Raw genomic sequence first — 22,409 nt, 5'->3', positions numbered from 1 at the left:
AATCTGATCAGAGAAAAACTGTCCTGCACCCTAATCAGTTTGAGAATGTGTAGGATATTAAAAACAAGTTTTAGGTAACATTCACATTGCCGAGAAGTTCAGATGTAATCTGCACATAAACAGGCAATTTTTTGCCAAGGTGGATTTCAGTTTCTCAGTACTTTAAAGATAGGTTATGCCTTGTTCCTCATGCATTTCAGCTAGAATGCAAATGTAACATTTCTTTACAAAAGCTGGCCTTCCATGAAATCACATTTGTCTGATAAAACACATGCTAAAATAATCTGACTTCCAATCACTCATCAGTATTTTCAAAATTTATTTCAATGCAGAATGAGTTTTTCCTCCTTTTTCTGACCGATTGTGCTGCCAACAAACAAAGCAGGCTACAAATTGAAAGCTTAGAAGGAAAATCAGAACAACAACAAAAAAGGAAAATGTAAGAGTAATTTCCTCCATGTTAATTCTTTAAATGATTGAGAATAGTATCTAGTAAATCACCATACAATATATAAAAAATACTTTCATAAGTGAATGTTTTGCAAGTTTATCACATTCTTAGGTATTAAGAATGGAAGTGAAATAAAAAAGGAAAGACAGTCATCAAGGACAGATAGGAGAATGACAGCAACGTCAACTAGAAGAGTGAATATATATAAAAGGAGAAAATAATATTATAAAAATTCACTTCTCTTGTTCATAGGCTTGTCTTTTTGATGAGATAATAGATTTTTTAACAAGGTCAGGTATGACAATTATTGATAACATCTGTATTCACCTTTTCATGAGAGATGTGCCTTTGTTCTTGTGAAGTAACAATTTCTTCTCTAGTTCTTGACATTACTGTTTGTTTTGTGGCTTTATCACTGGTAACTACTACCGTTGCCTCCTTTCTCATCTGATTTTTATAGCAACAAACAAAAACCCAGTCTTAGAATTTATTTTAGCAGACTGATTATCAAAAGAAGAGGAGAAGGAAAAATGGGAGAGGAATAAGTGTGAAGGAAAAATACTAAGGGAGAATTAAGTTATTCTTAGTGAGAAAATTATAAATGAGATATTATAGGAAAAACTTTATCAGTGTAAGAGTAATGTTAGAGAATAAATGACAAGGGAGAATACAGGATCACTTTCATAGAAGGCATTCTTAAACTTAAAAACAGTTTAAGAATAATTAGCTCAGTCCTGCTATGATGGAAAGCAATGGAATAAGTGATCCACAAGCATCCCTATCCAGTCCAGATGCTCTATACGAGTATGCATGCTTTTGTGGTGCACTGGATAATATGTTAATTCCTCACAGTGAATCATGCCTTGTTTGCATGTTGGATGAAGGGATAAAGGGGAAATCATAGAATGTCTGTGCTCTATTTCTACCTGCTCTTGAACAGGCTGAACGTGGACTGCAGTCATTGCTGTCCTTTTAGCAGTTTGCTCTACAACACCTGGAGCTGGTTCTCTCACCATGGCTTGATCCACAGCAGCAACAACTGTAGCAACAGCTGCTGTTTTTTCACTGTCCTTTCTCACCTATATCAGTCACATCAAAAGACATTTTTTTCATGTTTTGTATACATTCAGAATCACAAAACCAGCACAGAGACAGAACGTTGCAAAGAAGCATTTCAATATTTACAGAACTCTCTCAACAGCAGATACACACACATTTTTATACACAGCCTCTCAGACTTTATTTAGCAGTGGTGAGTCCACACATAAAGCAAAACCAACGCACTTTCCAAAAATAGACTTTACCTCTCTAGCACCAGCTGCATCCTCACCAGCAGTAGCACCACTAATGGTAACTTGTTCTTGGACCCCATATCTGCCCTCCCATCTTTCTTCAGTTCTTATTTGGGTAGCACTTGTAGATACTCTTGTTTCCTTCATCTGGGCTTCTGTGGTTGCAGCATATCCTTCCTGCTTCCAAGGAGGAAGGACTTCGGCCCCAGCTGTTGTCACTACATGTGTTTTACGGATTGGAGATGGAGATTTCACTGGTCTAATAGGTGAGGTGGAGATTCTTCCAGCAGGAGAAACAGACCTAAAGAAAAAATAAAGTATTAATATAATTTATGTAGTGTCGTACCATGACAACTATACAAACAATTTCAGCCTGAACTTGAATTCACTCCCAATTTAAGGTATCTTCAGTACTTTGTAGTTTGATTTGTAAAAGGTTTTTGAGGTGTTCTACTTGTAAATTACACTTACCTGTTTTAAACATTATGCCTAATGTGTGTTTGTGTCATACACATAACTGTAACACATCTTTGTACTATCTTAGTTAGAATTGAAACAAGAAATAAGGGTAAATGTCAAAGGGCATTTCACTCAAGCACATACATTTACAATATAAAAATTCATCATTAGTTTCCATTTGCTCTATCTTAATTCTCCTAATAGGAGTAATATAAAAGGCTTACAGGCTGTGAGTATTACATATTATATTTGAGTCTGGTCCCTGCAGAAAGACAAAATTAGTGAAACTGCTCTTTGTGAAAGTATCATGTGGCAGCCACCTTGCAACAGCATAACTGTATCTACTGCTGCACCACATCTCATTGCCATGTGTCATCCACACCTGTCTTAGGACTCCAGGCAAAGTTCTGATCAGGGCCTATAATTTTTCCCATACTTACATTTACAAATCTCACCCATAATAATTGGCAGCAACTTGGAAAGTATGTATTTTTTTTTATTGTATAGAAAACACAACATTTTCTAAATTTTGATATTCCAAAAATTCAATCCCAATCCTAGCTGATCATTTTAAAGTATTTTTCAAAATGCTTTAACAGGCTTTCTAACTTGGATTTTCTTTGAGTAATATTTTTATTCTGTATTTCCCACAGAGCATTAACAAATTGCAGCAGTAGGGGGCAGCAACATCATATTAATTTTTTAGATTTATTTTCTAATGGGTTGTAGGTCTTGAAGTGGTTTGACTAGCAGGGGAGTACAAACTTCTAGTTCCACATACACTCTAGATGGCACTATTGAAATACTCTTTCAACTATGTAGTTTGTTAGTTATTGCTAGTTACTACCAATCAATTTCTTCTGGTGCTTGTAAGTTAGTCTTAATGGGGCAAAACTCACCATCATACCTAGCTGTGGCAATTTACACGGGACTCTTCTGAGCACTCAGCTTGGAGACATTCCTTCCTTGACACTGGTGCTTCACAATGCCGAAACTTCAGGACATCCAAAGCAGTTTTCTTTTTACCTGCCTCTCAGCACAGACCTCCTGGGGTCTCCCAGACCAAGAGCCCTGCTCTTCAGATCACTCACTTTCCCTCTCAAGACTCTATGCAATGGAGCTAAACTTCATTTTTTGATAACCACATTTACCTTGCCTACCTTCAAAACATTATTTCTGGAGTCATTACCAGCACACACACAGAACATGCTTTCACATTTTTTTACACTTCCTTCCATTCTGTTTGCCACTCACCAGAGTGTCATTGCTCTTTTTTCCTCTGCTTGTCTAAAATAATCCATTTTCTTCCATATGGAATAGAAAATTTAAATGAGGCATGCACCTTCACAACAGTGGCAAATACAGCAGCACATTATAGTTCACCATCAGAGTAAACTCCATCAGTATAAAGTCAGGGCATTTTTCCATTTTATACCATGCTCTCATCCTACAGCATTACTGCTATATGTGAAACTGATTCAAAAAGCAGTTGTTTGAAATAATAAGCTTACCTTACTGGTGAGGGTGTTGGTGCTCTGACATGTCTTACAGGTGATGGTGATTGTCTGACAGGTGATGGTGATTGTTGTCGTGCCATTTGTGCTTTTGCAGCAATTATCGGTGGGGTCGGTGATTTTGATGTAGGTCTAGGAGGCATTCGTGGAGGCGCTTTGTGTGGGAGCTGGTGGGCTGTCACACCTTCTATGACCATTTCAACACTTGTAAGCGATCTGGCATCAAAGTGGGCTTCAGTCTTCTACAACAAAATCAAGAAAACACGTCTGGGATACTGTAGAAGTAACGATCCACATTTTAGCCTTACCTACTTTGTTTTTGAAAAATATACCTTTTCAATTCTGGCTTGTCTTGTTTGTGAAATCTGAGCAGTCGAAACAATTGTTTTTGTCTTTTTAGCAGGAACGGCTTCTTCCTCACCTTTTGGAAGAGAAAACATAGTCAGGAGAATTGCTTATGGCATAAAAAGTAAGCAGCTGCAGAAATAAACGAATGGTCAATTCCAATTATATACAAGTTTATATTAACAACAGAGAAAAAATTAAGCAAACATTTCTTTTTCCTCCATTATCTATAGACAGATAATTGTGAAAACAGTTTAAATAATATTTTTGCATTACTATGTCATTAGGAAAACAAAAACCAACCAAATCAAACCAAAACACATTTATTGTAGTTTATTCAGAATCAGTCCTGGATCTAAAATGACTACACAGTCTGGAAGGCTGACTGACATGAAATCCAAGGAAGATTGCTCTGGGTAGAATGATTCACTCTACAATTCTCTATCTAAGACTGTCTTCAACCTTACCAGGCTCATTTACAAGACCATGTACAGTAAAGCAGTCTAATATATCTATTCCATCAAAGCCAGCTTACAAGTACAAGTTGAGAAACCTACAGAACAAAATGAGAACATCTAAAAGGAACCCCCCCACTTTCTTCTGTCTACTGTATCCTGAGTTTAAAGAGACCCATTCTGGACAAAAGGTCCTTTTCAGTTCTCAGACAAAAATCTCTGGCAAATTTTATCAAAGACACTACTTTTTCACAGCAAGTTCATAACTGTTGATAAAGAAGTTACAAATGAACTTATTGATGTAACTTCGATGAAGTGGTGTGTATACCATTACAACAATGAATGCTCTGTTGTTTTCATGGCTTGTAACCTCAAATCTGTTACCTTGAATTAGCAATTCAGCTGTTGAAGTAGCACGTCCCACATTATTTGTGGCATTTACTGAATAAGTACCGGAGTCTTCAGGATATGCTTCTGCAATTATTAAGCTGTAAAGGTCTCCTTCTCGTAAAATTTGAAAATCGGGGGAGCTTTGGATTTCTACTCCATCCCGATAGAACTTCACCACAGGTGTAGGGATTCCAGTCACTCTCACGTCAAGTCGAACTTGACTTCCCTGCCTTGCAGTCATGCTCTGTAGTCGTTGTGAGAAGTTTGGTGGTGCTGTTCCAGCTGCAGTTTTATTGAAGAAATAAACAGAAAACCAACAACGTCTATTAAAAAAAGCTGTAAGGGCTAGATATTTTCATTACTAGGAGTGCACAACATCTCTTTCTCCTTCACATGCTACTGACACACGACACTACCTTCTCAAATATTCAAAATATTAACAGTTGATTTGCCAAAATGCAAGCACCCTCAACTTTTCTCATGTGCTTAAAATTTCTGATTGCAAAGCCAATAATTGCAGACGTTCTAGAATTAGAGATAGGTTGATTACAACCATAGGTAGTAAATGAAAGTCTCTTGAGCATGCCCCTTTATGTTAGTGATTGTATTAAGTATAATTTATATCATTAAATATCATTAAAGGCTCCATCCTGCAGAACTTTATCCTTTCTTTTATGTGTAGTTTGAATGTAGCCAGTGTGACAGACCACATGAGCAGAAGTATATCGGGTTAAGCCAGAAGTTTGTAATTGTGATTAGGATTTTATAAGATCAAGATTAAACTCTATGCAGTTAAGCTGTAAAGGACACTGTTAGAAATTACTGGTGAGAATATATGCTGAATTCTAGACTGCTTTAGGGAAAGGAATTTGGTTTGCTATTTCTTTGCTGATCACATACTTCAAATACATTTTTCATTAAATGAGACACTTCTGCTATCATTCTCTTTCTCACATTGCTAACAGAGAAAGCTGTCTTTCTTTAGCTGCCTGATACCTGTGACAAGTAGCTCAGCAGTACTAGTTGCTTGCCCAGATCCATTGGTGGCTTGTATGGTGTATCTTCCACTGTTTGCTTCTGTCACGGTGGGGATCACCAGTTTAGCGCGGCCATCACTAAACGAGATCTGCACACCGGGAAGAGTTGCAGCAGAGAGAACCTGGCCATCCCGATACCAGCTCACCTCAGGAACTGGGAAACCTAAAGAAAGACAAAAGGAAATTAAGATGCTATGAAATGCCAGATATCCAAAATTACCATAATACTTGTTCATGTATAAACAGTTATAGCAGCGTGTAATGGCATAGGCACAGATCTATGATTATATGTCCAGTGACACAGTGGTAAAGGAATTTCTTTTTAGAAAGGTCTTTACACAGGGCAACAGGACACCTGCACAGGCTACTGCATTTAGGAAACCACTTGAATGAGTGGACTGAAGTGTTCGGCAATCCTGTTGAGGAATAAAAGTTCATCAAAATTATAAGGGGGATGAATTAATCCATGTGAGGGTGTTGGTTTATTTATTTATTTGCTAGTATCTAAGTAGTACTGCTTATTGCTAACAAATTTATCCAGTCCAATAGTTTGGAGACGAAGCAAAAATCAGAACTTCCAACCAAGTTCTCTTAACTCTAAATGATTGTAGAAAATAAAGTGACAGAAAAAGTGACTGTTGTAGATGTTAACACCAAATGCTAGTAATATTTTGGGGGGTTTGTTTCCTTTTCCTGGGGTGTATTCTGTGTGAGTATAGTAGAAAACAGTTGGGGGAATCAGCTGACGTTTTGCTGTTCAAATATATTATTATTTTGTTGTCAGGGTCATCAACAAGACTCTTCTGGTCAGAAGAGTTTCACCTGTATCTATAGCTGGTTTTTTAGCTTTAAATGGTGATTTTAGATTCCTAATGGAAATTCTTTTGCCAGCATTCTACTCAGCCAACTTTACTGAGCAACTGAAATACATTTGACAAACAGGTAAAATTTTTACATGAACCACATAAGGACAACAGCTAATTTCCAAAGGAGACAGTTCCACCTCAAAGTCTTTTTTGCAGTCCTAGGACACCATTTCTCTAAAGTGACAATCCCTGCAAATTTACTTCATATATTTCCCCACTCAAGCCAAATCACCAATTGTACTGCACAGGGGCTCAGGAATGAGATCAGAGATTGTGCTTACTCCAGCTGCTTTCATTTTCCCAGTTCTACTTTCTGTGGTTTGCAAAAACACAGGACTACATAATTCTGTTTCATTTCTGGAGTATTCCTCCTATAATCTCATTTCATTATTTGGGGTTTTAATGAGCCAGGAATATGACTGGTGAGACTAAAATGAAAGAGAAGCTTTTGCTGATCATCTGTTGTCACACCAGACTTGGTTAGGAAAATTTTAAATTTTCCTCATAGTTGAAAAACTGATTTTTAGACGTACGTAAGAGAAAGAGAATGTGGCCAGTTTTAGAGAGGATTCAAAATCAAAAGGGTAAAAAATACCTTTAATCATTGTTAATTCCGCAGATGGAAGTTATCAAACAGCTCTGATGGGGCTGGTATAATTCAATTTATTACTACTGGTATTGGACAACTTGGGCATTATCACCATGAACGTAAGAGTATCCATCAGATGCCACTGATTTAATCCAGAGGTATGTGTCTTCAACATTTGTGCAAATGAGTTTCAAAATGTTTTAAGCTAGGCAACCAAAAAAATCATGTTGTCAACAGTGAATTTCTTGAAACATTACCAAAATGTTTTCTTTTCTTAGTGCAGCATCCTATAATGATTAACAAACACAGGGGGTTAAGTGGTAGGTTGAACACGGCCTACATTTTTAAAAATTGAGTCTATTCTGATGTCTCAAACTGTATGTTCAAGGGATCCAAATTTAGAAGCCATTTTGGAAATCTGAGCCCAAATTCGTATTAAAAGAAACTCAACTTCACAAATTTACTAGCACTCTGCTAGTCCCATGCCACAGAGCTGGGGACTAAAAGGTGAGATCTACCTCAGATTATAGTTTTGTCTGGACTATATAAAGTAGGGATTTACTTCTACATGTGCCACACGACACATTCTCTTTCATTTTAAAACTGTCCTTGAGGGTTTTTTGAGCTTTATTGTCAAAAAGAAGAAAATTGACCTGAAGTGCCTCAACTTCACTGCTTAAGTAATTAAACTCAATAATATTGTCCTGACAATGCTGTGACAGGAACTGCCAACCTGTGTGTATAATCAATGTGCTGTATTCAACAATATGCAGAGTGTAAAGGCTGTCTTGCATTAGGTAATGCCTGAAATACGCGGAGTACAGGTTAGTCCTTTATGAACAAATTCAATAGTTGATCAGTACTGTGGAGACATGAGGATGGGCACAGTTCTAATCCCAGCAGCACTGCAGACTTTCTTGAGGATGACGTGCTGTCTCATGTCCCCTTAGTCACTGCTCACCCAGCAGGGCTCCCCCTGTGATGATTGCCTTATCCCCTCTGGCACTTAATGCTTTTAATCACGGGGTCTGTGTGTTCTGTGCTTTCCAAGTGCAGGGCGTGGTACTGGGTATTTTTGTCTGATATCAGATCTTTGTTATGTGGCACTTAATTCACAGGCTGATATAAGAGTACAATTCATTTGTTCTAGTTTACAGACTGCAAAATTGCATCTCAGATGGTTTCTAAGCTCTTCTTGGTACTCTTAGATTAACCATGCTCTTCACGTTTGAACTGTAGCTCTGTATTAACACCTGAGTTACATATAAAAGGGCAGTGTTACCAAAGATTAAAAAAAAGTCTGAACTTCGAAGTCAGAATAACAGAATAACAGACATATAGGAAGGCCAGACAAGGTAGTAGAATAAAGCTGTGTAGTCCATTATTTATGCAATTAGTTCAAAAAGTAAAAGGTGCATATTTTTTATACATTGAAAACCCAAATGCCAAGCCACCGTCAGATCTGTCAGTCTTGGTGGATGCTTTTGGGGCAGGAAAGACATTCAAGAACATCACAATATGAATAAAAGCTATTAGGAGATTGCCTCACATGATATTTAAGACTAAAATACACGCATGGTATATGCTATTAGAAAAAGTGCTGTATCTTCTCTTAGTAAAAAATCAAATTCCCCTTCCAAGTATTCCATGATATCACACAATGAAAATAGCCAAAATCACATACTGAGCCATAATACTAGCATCCTAACTTGTTCTGATCATATATTTATGTATTCATAATAGGAATTGCAATCATCAGTGGAAAGAAACTTACATGGAAAATTTATAGTGTACAGACAATAAGACAAGGTTAGGGCAATGAACTGAAGAGTAGAGGGCCAAATAACAGAATATGGCATAAAAATATATGGCATAGACTACAGGACATGTTCAAACACCTTGTGTGAGCCAGCATTATCCAAAGGGACCAAGGGAGGAACCACAGTGGACCACAGATATCAGAGATCTTTATAGTTGGACAGCTCATGTGTTTGCACCTGTCATAGAGCATCTGGGTACTGCTTTACGGTATGTGGATCATCACATTGCTAATGCCTGTAAGACAATATAATTCCATCAGCAGGAACACGTGTCATTTCTCCTTAGTCACTGCCGAGGTTAGAGGCACTTTTAGAACAGGGTGTTGGTTATCTAGTAAAGTTATCTCAGGGGTTTGCATCGGGTTTTATGGAAGAGAGGGTGCTTTAATAGTGTGTAGACTGGCAAAGTGAAGTATCCTTTAAAATTATTTGACCTCTTTAAATTGCATCAACAAATTATGTTAATCCAGCCTTGTACTACCATCATGACCACCATACACATCTACTGTCTAGCAAACTAGGGTTTTCTACCCTCTTCAGTGGCCACATGGACCTAGATTTTGTGCTTTTAACCCCATTGACAGAATTCTGGAATGAAGTAAACTCAAAGGCACAGAAGGCAGAAATACAACTTAGCCAGAGTAAGGCTTAGCACTAGGTCAATAAAGAACTATGCTATGTCTTGCCTTTTGCACCTTGGCAACTCATTCTGTCTGACCATCATCATCTAAACAAGATAACTCTCTCTGCACCCATACGAAGTTCCTTTATTAGCACAGTATGTATTTTTATGCATATACTTTTAATGCTACTTCCCCCCAGTTTTGATGATTCTAACATAGATGAGAATTAGACACCAGTCTCATTGGCAGGATGATTAGCTGTTGACTGGGAATGTTGCAGTGTGTGGGTATCTGACAGCATCTCACAATGCTGATCAGTACCATATGATGCGGATATATATTTACATTTCAGCACTGATCTTTACCCATTCAGATCAGATTCTGATCTACAAAAAGTGTTATCATATGTCTTAGCATAAACTTTACAAAACCTAAGAATAAAAAAATAATCAGTCTTGCAAGAACGAATCAAAACCTTACCACTAATATGAGCCTCAAAGGTTGCAGCACTACCCTCCAGTGCCACAACACTTTGTAACGGCTGCGTAAATGTTGGTGCTTTTGTCGTCATCTTGACAGGCACTCTGAAAGCAACAAAAACATAATTAGATATCAATGATGAAATTGTTATTATACACACATCCTTCTTGCTAGATTTTAGGAATACTTGTAATTATTTTCATAATAATTTACTCTTATCAGTTTAAAATCACATTGACCTGGTGAAATGTGAAAACTGTAGGTTTTGACAAAGTTGTAGCAAATTACTCTTAGGGGACACTTGGTTGAGTTGGATTTGAAACATATTTAGTGAAGCTGTGATTTGGCATTACAAGTATGCAGCAGGAGACAAAGTTCTGCTTGAGTCACTACATGACCTTGTGCAGGTCATCTACCCCCTATTTGTCCATTATTTGTGCATGTCCTTTACTGAAAGAGAAAATAATCTCCATGTAAACATTTTTTTAAATTATTTGAAAATACTTTTTAGTGCAAAGCATTTGAATTCTTGAATGGGAAGACAACTAGGTCAATAAGTAGCAACTGAAAAAAAAAAAGTGAAGGTTTACAATCTAATGCCAAGAGGCTTTTTTTACAAGTAGTCTGGAAGTAGTGAATAATTTCATTTTACACAGAAGCATATTGGCATTAAAAATGCAGATAAAATTCTACTCTTTCTTAGAGAGTATCTTAGTGGAATTTTGAATATGGGAAGACAGCCACTGTCGAAATGTGAGCTAGGATATAAGGTAGCCACTGACACTGATGGTTTGAACAACTGCAGATCCATGTGAAACCTTAAAGAAAAAGTTTGCTTTCTCTTCCTATGCCACAAAATCCTACTTTGAAATTGCACGCTACCGCTAGAAAAGCTTCTATATCATGAATATTTTATATTTGCATGAACATATTTATTTACTGACGTTGAACTGTGCAGGTTTTTTAAATGTGGCTAGTATCTTCTTAATAGTATCATACATCTATTTAAGTTAGATTTTTTCTCAATAAAAATTCCCCTGAGAGCCAAGGGCTTACCCCACAATCTTTTCAAGTCAATCTCACTCACATATTTACTATTGTTTACTTTGGCTTTTATACCTTATATTTTATGACAGTCCCAGGCTTAACCTAAAAATTAATGAGAAAGTGAAGTTTCTTTCACTATGAGCCAAATTTATGCTACCTTTGAAAGCAGCTCAAATTCTTCATGATGTGAGTTCCTTCATTGAAATCAGTGCCTGATACCCACATAACAATAACTGCATGAGGGCAGAACTGAATATTGTATTGGGATTTTGAGCTCCTTTTTATTGTCTTTACTGGTTATCTAAATACTTGTTCCAGCTTGACAGAGGAACAGCCTTTTATCAAAGCTTTTCAGCTTTGAAGGTGAGAGGAAATGAGTTCAAATTAGAAAGAAATGACCAACTTTTCATTCTAACACAACACCATTTTTCTGAAAGGAAGATGAAGACAAATATGTCTCACCTATTTCACTAAAATCTACTTCAGTTAGAATTATGTTTGGAAGCTCAACTAGAATATATGGAAATAATCTTACAATATAATAAAACATTATGAAAGCTTATATATGTAATTTCCTGACTTCAGAATAGATTGGAAATAATCTAATTAAGTAGAATTGTCATTGAGTTCACACTAGGTTTATGTATTTCACTATCTAGCCAAATTTTGGTGATGAAGATCTGATCCTATAAGGCTTTTTGTATAATTAGAATTGAAAGTATGCATCTGAAATGTCATGTTCCAGAAATAACCTTCCTGGCTATGAATGACAGCAGACAAGTGTTCCAGAGCTGCCATGTAATTGATACCTTAGCAGTTGATTCCCTTAAAAAGTCATCAGCGCTAAGCTGATACCATGTGCATTTTATCAGAGCTATTCTTGGAGCTTCTCAGTTTATCTCTCAGTAGCATAACCTTGAACACTCCCCACAGAAAGGAGTTTTTAAGTTAAGCATATGTTTCCACTCACTTTTCAAATCTTAATTTATATAGTCATTAACAATAAATATACTGAGAAAACTTTTTGCTGTTATCAAGACTTACTTCCAGAAATTTAAGACATAATCTTGCCAGAGAATTTAAGTGCTCCATGTCTATCCAGTGAAAACTATACCCCCTCTGCAGGCAAATTTATAAATAATAGAACATATCAGGAGATTATTAATGACTGATAAAATACTTATTACACCAGCAGAAACATGCTACTAACCTGATCTCTCAAAGTGCCTGTGAGAGTGGGCTAAGCCCAACGAAATCTTCTTGAACGACGTCCTTATCCAGAGTAAGATTTTTTCAGTCAATCCCAGCATGAGAATTGTAGAGCCTCTAATCATAAAAACAAAACTACACAGTCTTGACAGTGTAGTTTTGTTTTTTTGCAATCCCTACACCCGAGGCGAGGCGGGGAATGCACGACTGCTCAGAAGTGCTAACATAGTTGTTTTGCTTTATATACCCCAGCTCTGCTGACAGGTCTGCCTCATCATGTCAGTGCCAGTTCTGATTGGCTTCCTAAAAGAAAGTGTCTTGTGAGAGGGGATCCACTCTGTGTAACCATACACCACCTGTTGGTTTGATTGACAATGCTAATTTTGGAAGCACAAAAGGGATTCACTGAGGAGACATCATCTGTTCCAAAGTTTTTGATTTATAGTTCAATTTCATTTATACTGTGTAGTTTACAAGCCATTGCAAATTTCCCAAGTCATAAGTAGAAGTTGAAGAAAGTAATAAAGAAGTGTTTTATATGGACAACTCAGAAGTAGTCATATCAGTGAGATTCAGCCTTTCTTTCATTACAAAACATCCAAGAAGCTACCAAATGCATCTGTCAATCACAAGACTAAATAAGTAAGCTGAGCTCAGACATGTGGCCAAACACTATTAGAATACACTGCGCTTTTTTTTTTTTCCGTACCTTTGAATTCTAGAATTGTATTTGGTAATATATAGATTTGGCACTCTGCTGGGTTTTTTTTCCTTCACAATTTTTCTGTTGGATGTTCCAAGCAGTAAATCTTAAAACCAGTACCATACAAAGTGCAGAAATACAAATTTTATGAGAGTAAATTAACACGGACAACTACTGTAATTTCTAAAAAAATCAGAAGTCTAATGACCTTTTTCTAGACCTGTGGAGTCCTTGTGAAGATCACAGAGTTAATCATCCACAGAACAGCATATTAGTTTGTGAACTTCCACTAGCCCAGCTTCCTCACTCTATGCAGCTAATTGTACCATTAGATTGGTTACCTCTGAAACAGAGGCCAGAGTTCAGAATCACAGAATGTTCAGGGTTGGAAGGGACCTCTGGAGATCATCTAGTCCAACCCCCTGCTAAAGCAGGTTCTTCTAGAGCAGGTTGCAATTCAGCATTAGAATGCTACTCTCATTTATAGCTGGAATGGAACATGTTTTGCCACACCACATCTGCCTGTTTCTATCGACACCTTCTTACCTAAATATCCTTTCCCTTCCCTAAGAAATGGAATATATATATATAATGGATGCCTAGCAAACTCTGAGCACATAACTAGCTCATAAGACTACTGAGGTGCTTGAAGTCAAGCATGCGCTTATCTTTTCTGGTAAATGGAGGACTTCAGTCTGCTATTACCAAGATCCACATTGAAAAGGATCTCCCAGAGGATACCTAGAGAAGTAAACACAGGTTGGACTTTTGTACTATCAGCTGCACTTGCATCTGGAAACAACCTGAAGGAAACCTCCAGCATGAGCTCCAGATAACGCCAAGAAGAGAGAATACCACCACTATGATTCATGCAAGGGGATACTATATTATAGTTTGCAGATCTGAAATAAATGAGAAAGGACATATTGCTGTGATCTCATAAAATAACTTCAGAAATTTGATTTGCCCTTAATTTATCCATCCCATAAGATACCAACTTTATGGCTATTCTTGGCATGCAGCAGTTACAACAGCAACAGAAATTAGAACAGTCTCTACACTAGTACTATCTGAACTCTCACAGAGTTTGAAAGTCAGAGTACTACGGTTAATTTTTAACTCTTTGTTGTGAACAGATGTCAGACCTCTCTCTGTATAAGAGTATAATAACAAATACAACTCTACGCATTAGCGTAGAGAACAAGTTAGCTTCTACTAAAAGACACAAAATGTCCAAAGAGATCTATGAAAAAGGTATCTGTTTTCTGCTTCTAAATAGAGACTTACTAAATTGGCAGATGCCTGTTTTATTCTGTGGTTGAACACTCCAATATTCAGTGAAAAATTAAACTTCGAGAAAGAACACAGGCTAGTATCTGCAGCTCACACACAGCTAGCTTAATGATGACGTCTAAGTCAAATGAACAATGAAAAAGTTTATGAACATGTGATAATTTCTAATTGACAGAAATGTGCAAACTGTCACTTTTCAAGTTATGAGATGGCTAGAAGTTCAAATTTTTCTATTTCAATCAAGTTAACAACAGTTGGTGACAACAATAGAAAGTTACAAGGAAAAATGTTGCTGCATTCAAATACATAAAGCAAATATATTGTATTTTTAAATGTATGTTCCTTCCCACTTATTTTTTTTCAGAAGTTTTACATTTGCTTTTGATCACTATTAAATCTACTTCCAACAGAAATTTGTACCTTCTCAACTTTTTCTTTTGCTGGGGAATTCAGAAATGGAATTGAACAGTGCAGTATTTCTCAAGGAAATACAAATTACTTGCATCACATGTCTTCTGCTAAGAGTGACTATGAGCCCAGTGTGATTTCTACATGTTTAGTCACACAGTGTAGCCACAATAAAAAGAAGGATGATTTCAGTCCTATTATTGTGCAGCAAAGACACTGCTGGTAAAACCAGTATTATTTCTTTGCTCTAAGATCAAAAAAAGTCAGATCCAGATAATGACAAAGACATTTTTTTCAGGCAGACATACAAATTGGTGATTATTATGGAAATTTCAGCATTTGCTTCAGTCTGCTACTGAAGTATATACATTGCCAACATTACTATAGTACACATATCACATCATATACCAACAATACATTTAAGAAACAGCAGATAATCTTCAACACAATGCAACATTGTGGTGTGGGTACCAGCAACCTCTTTGTATGTGATTCACTTCGATTAATTCCAATAATGCTATCAACTTGATGAGTGGAGTTGCACAAAAGCAACAATTACTTAAGTAGGCCCGTATGAAGATGCCTTGAAAGCTGAAGACTCTAGTCAGAGCTTAAAGATAGATTCATTGTTTCTTGAACACTGAAAGTTTCAAACTGCCATTTAGGCACATTTTCAATGTGCTTTTTCAAAGCAGAATTTCCTGATTTGTTTCTTTAAAAAACATTTTTTCATTATTTGTCAAACAGTAGTCATATACTATGTGCTGTAGCTGCACAGCCAATATAGCATAAACCCTTTCTTTCCTAGTCTCTAGATCTATCTACACATGCTAATTTGCAAACTGCGAAAGAATGTCTCTCTCGCATTTCCTTCCTCACTTCCATTTTCCCTCACTCCCTGCATTTTGTCCTGTTCTTTCCTATACAATGTCTGTTATATCTCCTCTCATACGCTATTTTCATTTTGCACTTTCTCCTAACCAAATATGCAGAACCAAGGGAGTAATGAAATAAATAATTTGATCACTTTAAATAAAACTTCTCACTGGTAAAGATGCCATCCTAAAACTTTACAGAACTGACAAAACACAACCCAAAACATATTCTGGTATTATATCCTTGCTGAATTTCCAGTTTTCTAAAGTCTACTTTTGAAAAAAAGTTTTGCTTTCCCTCCTCCCACCCACTTTTCTTTAAACTTAGAAATATCTAAAGAATTATTAACTGTTAAACCATTAAATCCTGACTGAAATTAAAAAGCATTTCCACCACCTTCATCAACTCCCCCTTCTCTGCAAACACTATAAACAGTAATTTGTAATGAAACCTTTAGAACCTTAAATAAAAGCTATAAAATGCATTATATTCACAAGAATATCCACACTTGTGTGCTGCTGCTGTCTTCTGAGAAACCGCAGCATTTTCAAACACTAACGTCTCTTATCTGAGCTATTGCAGCTGATTATGCAAGATATATTAATCTTTTTCAATACAAACTAAAACTTGCTTGCAGAAAATTGTTTGTTACTGAAGAAGGCACCACCAGTTGCTCCCAAAGCAGAAAAGATAACTAAGGCATTAAGCAATTTCTGAAACAACTTTAGCTATTCCACATATGAACAATTTACTGGGAATTGTGACTAGATCTGAACGGGTGCAGAATAGTTATCAGGGTTCATATTCACTAACTTCATGTTGATAGTTATCACTCATATCATCTCCTTTGAAATATCTAAGGAAGAGATTTAGAGACATCACTTTTCCCAAGTTTTCCTTGTATATTATTTCTTTATACATCATCCCTGCACATTTATGTATGTGGAAAAAGAAACGAATAAAAACATTACTCACTCAGCACCTCACCTTAGAAACCATGGCCCTATTAACAAAACCTGGATCCTGAGTAAAGAATGTGTTTCTAACTGTTCCACTTCCTTCCACAAAACAATAATTAATATCATAATACTGGGGACAAATTTTAACCAACATTGACATAGTCCTTAGAATTTAATAGATACATACATTCCATCAAATTTTGCAGACCTTTTAACAAATTCTTAGGTATCTACGACTTATAAAATGAAAAGACAAATATACTCACCACATTTCAGAATGGAACCATTCCCTGGGAACACATGGAACAACAGCTGTGTTCCTCATTGGCTAAAGAAGGTTGTTGTTGGGTTTTGTTGTTTATCTGTTTATAAATACCATTTTCAACTATTTTGTAAGAAAACCATAAGTAAGAACAGACATACAGGTTTCTGTTTTGCTTCATCTATTATTTAGAAAAGCATTAACACATTTGTGTATTTTATTTTTTTTTTAAGTAAAGCTGTGTTTGGTGAATCAAGAGGGAAAAAAAGCCCACCTCAAATATTAAAGTTCAAGTTCTTCTTACAGGTTGACAATCAAGAGGAAAAGCAAGAACCCCTAATGCCTTCAATTTGCTGAGGAATCAAGATCAGCAGGCATTGAATTCTACACTTCTATTTTTACAGAAAGGATTTTTAAATAGAAAATCTTATATGCCATACTTACAGATTCCAGCTGATACAAGAACATACATTTTAGAGATTTTTTTACTTTGGTGGGGGGGATTGTCTGATACTTACTTTGTCAGTTCTATGAATGTGACTGCAGTTAGAAACAACATTTTCTGTGACATTGTCTCTGAAATCTTTAAATTTAAACAACATGTACAAAGTCAGCAGAAAGGTGATTTTATGGAGTCCACAAAATATTTGATATTTTTTCCGTTCCATTTTGGAAAAAACTGAGAGTGAGAGGGTAAATAAGCAGATCATGAACCTCAGTCCTCAGCTACTATATTTATGTGCACATATACACAGCCTTCTGACTCTTCTGTGGGCAGGATGCCATTGACTTTTCCATAATGTCAAGCAAGTGACTTATGTGATCAGGTGAAGACATGTACATGACATTTTTTTTCAGCTCATTTCCTCTCTATGCATTTACTTTAATTTAGAGATAAATTTAAGTTTCTACCAGCCAACCTGCACCTTGCTGGGGACAAATGCTTAATGTTTTGGTATTATTATTTAAGTAACTCTCAATTTCAGTTCCAGTTTTGCACAGATGACAACTACCTGGATGCAGCCCAAAGATGCAGCACGGCTTAAACCCCTGTCTGCTCTATGTGAGAAGTGAGAGTGCATTGCTGTGGAATACAAACCCAGTGTAGGCCTAACCAATGTGTCTATAAAGAATGACAAAATGTTGCACAATAGGCAGTTGCACAATACACATGTACCCGTGGTAGTGGCCAAGCCATATGCGGTGCACTAAAACTGAAGTCTAAGTAGCATGAATCATTTGCTACGCAGGACTTTGAAAATCTGAATCAGAAGGAGCAAGCTGAAGAACAGTTATTTCCAAGTCTAACTAGATGTTCTGTTGGTTATTGTGCCAGTCAAAGAGCCACCCCAAATGGAGCTTTTTCTGAACTATTTTTTTCAATGCTGCAAATAGATGACACTATGAAAATCCTCCTCTTTCTCTGCAAGGAGCTTTGCAGTGAAGTGAAAAAGACACCTAGACTCTGAATTCAAGACACGGAGACAAAAATTTCATCATATTGCTATGACTGCCCTACAATCCAAAAGATTCTATTTCAGTTCAGGTTTTCTTTGTACCTTGAATGGGTTCTGTGGGTCTTGAAGAGTTCTATCATTGGGAAATCCTTAGGTAAACTAAGGATGTGCTCTGAAAGTAGTGTGGATATCACTACATAGTCTGCTCCTTGGATTACATGGGCTGTAATGACTTGCATCAACTGGAAATGGACTGCTTTGTCACACTAATCCAGGCCTGAAAGCAGAAGCAACATCACATTGTCTTAAAGAAACTCTCTCTTCCGTGAAGACATTCTTTGTACTAAGCATGCATTAGACAGGATTTACTATTATTAGTAACCACTCCTTTTGATGCCATGTCTCCTCAAAATACCTCTAAAGCTGTCAGAAGTAAGGTAATGAACACTGTTATTTAGTAAACTGGAGAATTCTGTAGTTACAAACTCATTTTAAGCCCTCATTTGTTTGTGTCTGAATTTTCTATATAAGCTAGTGGGAAGAACTGCTGATGGAATTGATGGTGTTGATGGAATTTGTACAAGAATAAAACAGTGGGTACTGATGAATCACTAACAAGATCTGTAATTTTAAAGGCTAATATCTCTCTTTTCCATCATCACCTTCTATTAGATTTGTCAAACAAACCATAACAAAACTACAAGAAATTAGAAGTCACTGTCTAATAAATGCTGTGCACAAGTGAATTTTATTAATGATTTATTTGTAAAGAAAAAATATAAATTGTAACCTACATATAAATTGAACAGCACTCAAAGATTCATCTTCTCACCCATGGCCAATACCTACTAATGGACACAGCAAACAACATGAACACATTCGCCAACTGGGCATCTCGCAATTAGTCCATCTTCCAATCCTCTGCAGCAGGTGGAAGAACTGGAGCACGTACCACATTGAAGTTAATCTCTTGTAGTCTCTCAAGTTCAAGATACACTCCTTGAAGCCACAGTTTCTCTTTAAACCTGTATTAAAACAGTCAGTTAATATTGCCAATATTTTTAATGGTGGCAGCTGCAGCATCCTCTTTCGTAAGCGACAATGTGGTGGTTGGCATAGACTGTTCTCTGTAGTCTTGAGACAATGTAAGATTAGACATCAAATAAAGAGTAATTCCAGACAGAACATAAAGCATCCTAAAACTCATCTTACTGACAGTAACAAATAACCAGAGGGTACTTTAGTTATAAAGAGCAGAAGAGATGAGAAAAATGAGGAGAAAATTGACCTTTCTGTATGATCTATATGTTTTTATCATACTGAATTCTCTACTTGTCCTAAGTAAAACTAATGTCTTCTTGCATTTGATTTTTTTGCTTTGGAATATCTGTCATCTCACAGCAATACAGAAAAAACCTGAACAAAATATATGGGATCAATGCTTGATCAGCTGGACATGAAGGAAAGTGTGCAGGCAGTTTATGATTAAATACAGTTTTTGAATCAACATACATGATAATTTTCCTTCCCTTTTACATGTTGTTCTACATCTAGACAGACAAACCTCAAGAACATAAAGACAAAAGAACACTGCTCTTTCTTTTTTTCTATGGGTTTTTGCCATAGAATTCACTATGTATGAAAAGTTCAGAAAATATTCAGACACTTTTAAGCAACAAATACATTTTTATGTGACTAGTGTAAACATTTTGAGCAGACTGTGAAAGACTAGCCTGACAGCAATCCCACAGATTCTCAACCACTTTCCCAGGTCACATTAACAATCACTTCTTTAAAGCCATGAGATTCCTGGAGTCTCTAGTCCATTACATTGCTCCACATACTTTCTAGAAAGAAAGCTATTTTACTGTATCATCATGAAACCAGCTTTTCACCATAAAACAGTCTTCCCCATTTCAGAGTTGTGTAATGGATTTTATCAATAGAATTGTTCAGGTATTTTCTATTGAAAACTTTTGATGACAAGTCTTATTTTTATGTCCACAACATCTTCCTAAACCCCACCTACATCCCTACATAGCCTCATCTTGTCTGAGTCTTCCAGTAAACGGTGAACTTATAGTAAACCAGATCTGTAACAGTCACAGGGTATAAAAACTCTCTCATGCCCAAATATATTACTCAACAAAAGACAGGCAGTTCTAGCACCATAAATCTGAGTAGGCTATCATAGCCTAAATGCAGGAGGCAAGATTTAACCCTGCACAACAAGTCACCACAAGGACTACTGACTTCATGTTTCTCATTTAGTCTTCTGAAATTGCAGTGGGAAGTTTTTTCATCCTTAATCAGTTAATAAACAACGACTGTTCCTGTGCTATTAGGACTGCTACTTACTCTTCTAAATAAAATGCCTGCCTATTAGAAAACTTTGTTTACATATAATGTTACTAAAACTTCATGTTCATGTAGTTCTACCAGTTTGAACTTCTGGAATACTTTCTATGTTTGAGCTATTCAGTCTTACTTTAATATCTAGATTAAGATACCTAGATTTAAAAAAAAATATTTCACTAAATACTTTATTGCACAAATTGCATTTTCTACTGTATTACAAGGTTTTTTTCATCTAACAGAACTGCGTATCTTCTGATGAAGAATTAAGTGTAAAAGATAGTCATACATGCATTTAATTTACATTATGCAAAAATTCATAGGATTAGGAAGAGTGATGTGTGCTTTCTAAATTAAGGTACTTATAGCACTTGGAATGTTACAAGACACAGCACAGAGTAAGCTGTAAATTACCTTACTGGGAGATGTTTAGCCACTGGCCTTTGATCTTGCACACAATGTATGTCATGGGCTTGTACTAGCTCAGTTGTGGTGACAGTCACTTCTTCTGAAAAGTATCCATCTTCCCATTCTGACTTAGCCTGAGTTACAGCAGAAATTTCTGGGGTTTTATTTTTCTCTGAAACAAAATGTGCATTAGTGGAAACAAGGTACTCCTTTAATATGGCAACAACATGCCTAAAAAACATGCAATGCAGCTGGCAGGATGAATCACCTATCACTGTTACGAAAGCAGAACAGCGTGCTTTTCCAATTTCATTGCTGGCAACACAGATATATTTCCCAGTATCAGCAAGGACCACATTTCTTTTTAAAAGGTAATAGGTATCTCCTAATTTCTCAATCTGTAAAACAATAGAATGCACATAGGGGATTATTAGTAGCATAAAGCAAAATACCTTGCTCTCAATAAATATTCAAGAACATTAGAACATACACTAATGTCTCCAGATACCACTTGGTTATCATCCTTTGTCCAGCAGACATGTGGTTTGGGATTTCCATGTATAGTGCAATGCAGGATTAAATCTTCTCCTTCTTGTAGAGTTGTATGTCCAAATTTTTGTATGAAGTGTGGGTGCTTTCCTTGTACTGGAAAAAAATTATTCACTGTATTTAAAAAAAACACAACTAAAACAACTGAAAAAAAAATCCACTCTCATAATTATAAAGTTCACCACATTGCATGACAAGGAACCTTTATGGATGCCTGGAACTCAGGATAACTTGTTTGCTAGACAGTTAGTAGACAGACATAATTTATCTATATACTATAAAGTCTGTTGAAATGCATGGATATTAAGCATCCAAGAATTTCATGCATCGGTACAGTAATATTAGTTCCACGGTAATACTGAAGAATCATGTCCTTTGTGTAGGTAGTAGGCAAGTCTGTGTGGATTGTGTTTCAGAGAAAGGTGGAAGAGTAAATATTCCACACAAACGTAAAGTGACATATTCAAGAGAACAAACTTTTGCATTTAGTGCCTTGATGTACGTCATGCTCTTTCTTCACTTTTTTCCCCCTATCCTTCTACTCAAAAAAAGTTATTGAAAA

General features: G+C 36.4%; 2 protein-coding genes across 2 annotated transcripts in view; both read right to left on the bottom strand.

The window, feature by feature from the left end:
- The window catches only part of TTN (titin), a 238,711-nt gene extending 228,299 nt beyond the window's left edge, over positions 1 to 10,412 (bottom strand). The window contains exons 1-8 of the mRNA XM_055719331.1: positions 10,322 to 10,412; positions 5,903 to 6,106; positions 4,901 to 5,188; positions 4,049 to 4,137; positions 3,714 to 3,958; positions 1,751 to 2,044; positions 1,378 to 1,525; positions 779 to 898 (exon numbers count right to left, since the gene is read on the bottom strand). Of these exons, the coding sequence (XP_055575306.1) occupies positions 779 to 898; positions 1,378 to 1,525; positions 1,751 to 2,044; positions 3,714 to 3,958; positions 4,049 to 4,137; positions 4,901 to 5,188; positions 5,903 to 6,106; positions 10,322 to 10,412 (1,479 nt within the window). The remainder of the gene's footprint in view (positions 1 to 778; positions 899 to 1,377; positions 1,526 to 1,750; positions 2,045 to 3,713; positions 3,959 to 4,048; positions 4,138 to 4,900; positions 5,189 to 5,902; positions 6,107 to 10,321) is intronic.
- Positions 10,413 to 19,379: 8,967 nt separating this feature from the next.
- The window catches only part of CCDC141 (coiled-coil domain containing 141), a 103,694-nt gene continuing 100,664 nt past the window's right edge, over positions 19,380 to 22,409 (bottom strand). Inside the window, exons 27-30 of the mRNA XM_027810731.2 lie at positions 21,789 to 21,943; positions 21,567 to 21,696; positions 21,305 to 21,470; positions 19,380 to 19,560 (exon numbers count right to left, since the gene is read on the bottom strand). Coding sequence (XP_027666532.2) covers positions 19,437 to 19,560; positions 21,305 to 21,470; positions 21,567 to 21,696; positions 21,789 to 21,943 — 575 coding nt within the window. The 3' untranslated portion in view covers positions 19,380 to 19,436. The remainder of the gene's footprint in view (positions 19,561 to 21,304; positions 21,471 to 21,566; positions 21,697 to 21,788; positions 21,944 to 22,409) is intronic.

This window comes from Falco cherrug, chromosome 8 (assembly GCF_023634085.1).
Source record: "Falco cherrug isolate bFalChe1 chromosome 8, bFalChe1.pri, whole genome shotgun sequence".
Classification (NCBI taxonomy): Eukaryota; Metazoa; Chordata; class Aves; order Falconiformes; family Falconidae; genus Falco; species Falco cherrug.
The sequence above is the reverse complement of the archived record's forward strand: the minus strand, read 5'-3'. Positions and strand labels throughout refer to the sequence as shown.